The following is a 3,865-nucleotide window of genomic DNA, read 5'->3' on the forward strand; positions in this document are numbered from 1 at the left end:
GTACATTGAAATTGATCTGTCGATATATTTAACATGATAATATGTATCTAGGTTTGTGATACATGTAATTTTAGAAGTGATTGCTTAAACATATTATCTAATTAGGTATCTGAGGAACCACTTCAGTTTATTAAGCTTAAAGGCTCTTGGCATTTGAATGAAGTCTAATAAAAATCGTCATAAACATTTCGAGAATGTATTTTGTAATACTTTCGGTAGTATATTTACATATCCAGTCACGTGGTAAAAATAAAATAAAATACTTAATAAATTTTCTAAACACAAATCAACATTTAAAGCTATCTACAAAAGAAAAACAAAGAGATCAGTCCTTAGTGATGATAGTCGCTGCCGTCTTCGGAGCCTTCCGAGTGACCTCCGCCGTAACCTCCTTCGAAACCTCCGCCATAGCTGCTTCCTCCATAGCTGCTTCCCCCGTAGCTGCTTCCTCCGTAGCTGCTACCTCCATAACCTCCATCTGAACCCTCACTGCCGTGACCGTGCTCCTCATGGTGGACAATAGGAACTGGGACTTTGACTGTGTAAGGCACGTGTTTCTCAACCTTGTAAGGTATGTGCTTCTCAATGTGCACAGGGTAAGGCCTGTCTACTGGGATATGCACGGGAATAGGAACGTTCTTCTCCACTGGGTATGGAATAACTTTCTCTACGGGGTAAGGCGCTGGTACTGGTACCTTGACGGGAACTGGCACAGGTTTGTCAACGTGGACTGGCACTGGGTTATCAACGTGCACCTTCACGGGGTAGGGGACTGGTTTCTCCACTGGGTACGGCACTGGCTTATCGACGTGTACGGGGACTGGCTTCTCAATATGAACGGGCCTTGGGTGATCCACTGGTACTTTGACTGGGTAATGGACGATCTTCTCAACGGGGTAAGGCACGTGCACTTTGACTGGAACCTTTACTGGGAAATGTACTTCTTTTTCTACTGGGTATGGGTGGGGCACGTGCACTTCAACTGGCACATGGATATGCTTCTCCACTGGGTAGGGGACTTTTTCGTAAACCTTGACTGGGTAGGGTCTGTCGATATGCACTTTGACTGGTACAGGTACGTGTTTGGTCACTGGGTACGGTTGGGGGATGTACTCTGGCACTTTGATGGTTTCCTTCACTGGGAAGTGGACGGTTTTCACGACTGGGTACGGTTGTGGTATGTGCACTTTCACTGGGTATGGGATGCGCTTCTCCACTGGTACTGGAATGTGCTTCTCCACTGGATACGGGACTGGCACTTTCTTGATTACAGTGATGGTTTTCTCATGGTGCTCATGGCCGTAGCCTTCATTTAAGCCTCCTTCATATCCGCCATAGTCTCCACCACTGCTGCTTCCACCGTATCCTCCGCCCCCGAAGCCACCGTGATCGCCGTAGTACTCAGAGAGTCCTCTCTTATCCTGTTTCTTGTTTTCTTCGACTGGTGCAGGTTCAGCCTTGGTGTCTTTTTCCGCCTTGTCCTCTGCCGTGGCCAGGCTTATAGCCACGGCCAGGATGAAGGAAGATCTCTGAAAACAAACAAACAAATAGTTACATGATTAACCGTAAAAAATACACGCATTAAGATTACCTTTATGATAATTAATTCACAAAAAAGTTGAGAATTATGTTATATAATGATGATGTAATATTTTATTTCAGAACAATATCAGCATTTATTTTTATTCAGCAATTTTATTACAATTTAATTCTATTCCGGGATTATAAATAAATTCTAATAAAATTGTTGAGAAATATTTTCGAACATTTAATATTGTTAAGAAAAAGTTACGACTTTAATTTGAGATGTAATTATGGATGCAGTTATTTTTGTTATTGATCTGTTTTGTTTATATATTACTAACCAATAGCCTCATGTCGCTGGTTTGATGTTCAGCGAAGGCTGTGCAGGAGTGTGCTGTGAGAGACGGGGTCCGTGGTTTTATACTGGGAGTAAGTAGTTTCGGCGATCAGTGAGGCAAATACTTTCGCTCATACAGCCATGCACCCATACATCCGTGCGAAATGCACGTGTGTGTGTACGTAACGTTACAATTTTTTTATTTCTTATAAGATGGTCACGAATTTTACTTAAATTTGGTTTGTTAATTAGGTTGCTTAATTTCGTTTTGTGTTTAAGATGGTAGCGCAAATTAATGTAATATTAGGTAAATGTACGAAGGAATATATTCTAAAATATCCAATGTTATGAAATTATTATTATATCTTCATAAATATAATCACAGATCATGTTAGAATGTTTCGTAATTAAAAGAAAACGCCATAATTAAAGAAAATAAACAGATGTTCATGGAAAAAAAATGATTTTTGAAATTATTGTTACGCTTTAAATTAAATATATTAATAAATTTATTACTTTAAATTTAATTCAAAGAGGACATAAATAAGTATTTACGTAATAAGGAAAATTTAAAAGCTATTTGAGCTTATTAACATTGTTTTATAAAATAATTTTGTTAGGTGACAAGATAGCTTAAATAATCGATATTTGGACAAACAAATGGTATTCGCATATCAAACTGCAACAAAAACAACTCTGTCCTCAAGTTTGAAGCAGATATGGGATACGGGCAAGAAAAGGAAGACACAAAACAGTCTTCTCTACGTTGCTCTACAGTTTCCAATGAACACTTCTAATAGCATTTTAACTTATGTTTTCGACTGTAGTATCTGCTTTGGGAAGAAAAACAAAAATAATGTTTAAAGCGCGGCTAATCTAAATAAAGCTACAATAAACAGTGAGTTTAAAAATATAAAGAAACATCCTTACCAATATTATAAAAGCGAAAAAAGTACTGGTCTCAAGATATAAAAAAATCTTTATGCCTTTACCGATGATTAGAAGACATTGGATAGATTTAACTGGGTCCCAGTTTATATTATTCATTGTTCTTAGGTCACAGTTGTAAGACAACAAAAGTAACTGTTTGCCATTAAACCTATGACGTAGGTAAACTAGATGTCTGCTGAGCAATAACAAACAGATATTTTTAATCTCCTGTCAATGAGTCAGATGCTTTATTGATAAAAACCATCAGTGTAGATCAGTGTAGTATTACGATGCCACTTTTCTAAGGCAAGATAAAACAACGCACTCAGAAGTTATGATAATGATCTTATAAATGTACTTACGTCTGTCTCGATGCGATGATTTGAAGATACGTACGTATTATCGCAAAATAGTGAACCAACTTGTGATCGATAAAAATGTAAATAATAACATAATCAGATGGATTATAGATTGAATAAATATACTGCGACAATACACACATCGCCATCTTGCGCCAAAGTAAGCGTAGCTTGTGTTATAGGTACTAAGATGACTGATGAATATTTTTTATGAATAATATATCTACACATAACCACCCAGTCACTGAAAGACCTTCATGTTCATCACACAAACATTTTACAGTTGTGGAAAACCCACGGCCTTTGACTCAGAAAGCAGGGTCTACTCGTTTATTACTATTTCTAGCTCGAGTTCTTCGACTCCGTTTAGTTACAAATCCCGTGGGAACCGTTTGTTTTGCTGGAATATAAAGTAGCCTATATTACTCTCATTCCTTTTAACTAACTCTATCATCATTATAAACTCAAACTCATTACCAGCCCACTACAGGGCACGGATCTCCCCCTACAATGAGAATAAGGCCGTAGACCACCACGCTGGTCCAGTGCGGATTGGTTGACTACACACACCTTTGTGAACATTATGTAAAACTCTCAGACATGCAGGTTTTCTCACGATGTTTTTCTTCACCGTTGAAGCAAGTGATATTTTAATTACTTAAAACGCACATAACTTAGAAAAGTTTGAGGTGCGAGCTGGAATTCGAACTCGGCC

General features: G+C 38.1%; 1 protein-coding gene across 1 annotated transcript; it reads right to left on the reverse strand.

The window, feature by feature from the left end:
* Positions 1–281: 281 nt before the first annotated feature.
* Positions 282–1,900, reverse strand: LOC120626237 (proline-rich protein 4-like). Its single transcript, XM_039893651.1, has 2 exons — positions 1,866–1,900; positions 282–1,529 (listed from the first exon to the last, which is right to left on the reverse strand). The coding sequence occupies exons 1-2, from the start codon at positions 1,875–1,877 to the stop codon at positions 333–335; spliced, it is 1,209 nt and encodes a 402-aa protein (XP_039749585.1). The 5' UTR covers positions 1,878–1,900; the 3' UTR covers positions 282–332.
* Between the last annotated feature and the right edge of the window lie 1,965 nt (positions 1,901–3,865).

Source organism: Pararge aegeria, chromosome 9 (assembly GCF_905163445.1).
Source record: "Pararge aegeria chromosome 9, ilParAegt1.1, whole genome shotgun sequence".
NCBI classification, from domain to species: domain Eukaryota; kingdom Metazoa; phylum Arthropoda; class Insecta; order Lepidoptera; family Nymphalidae; genus Pararge; species Pararge aegeria.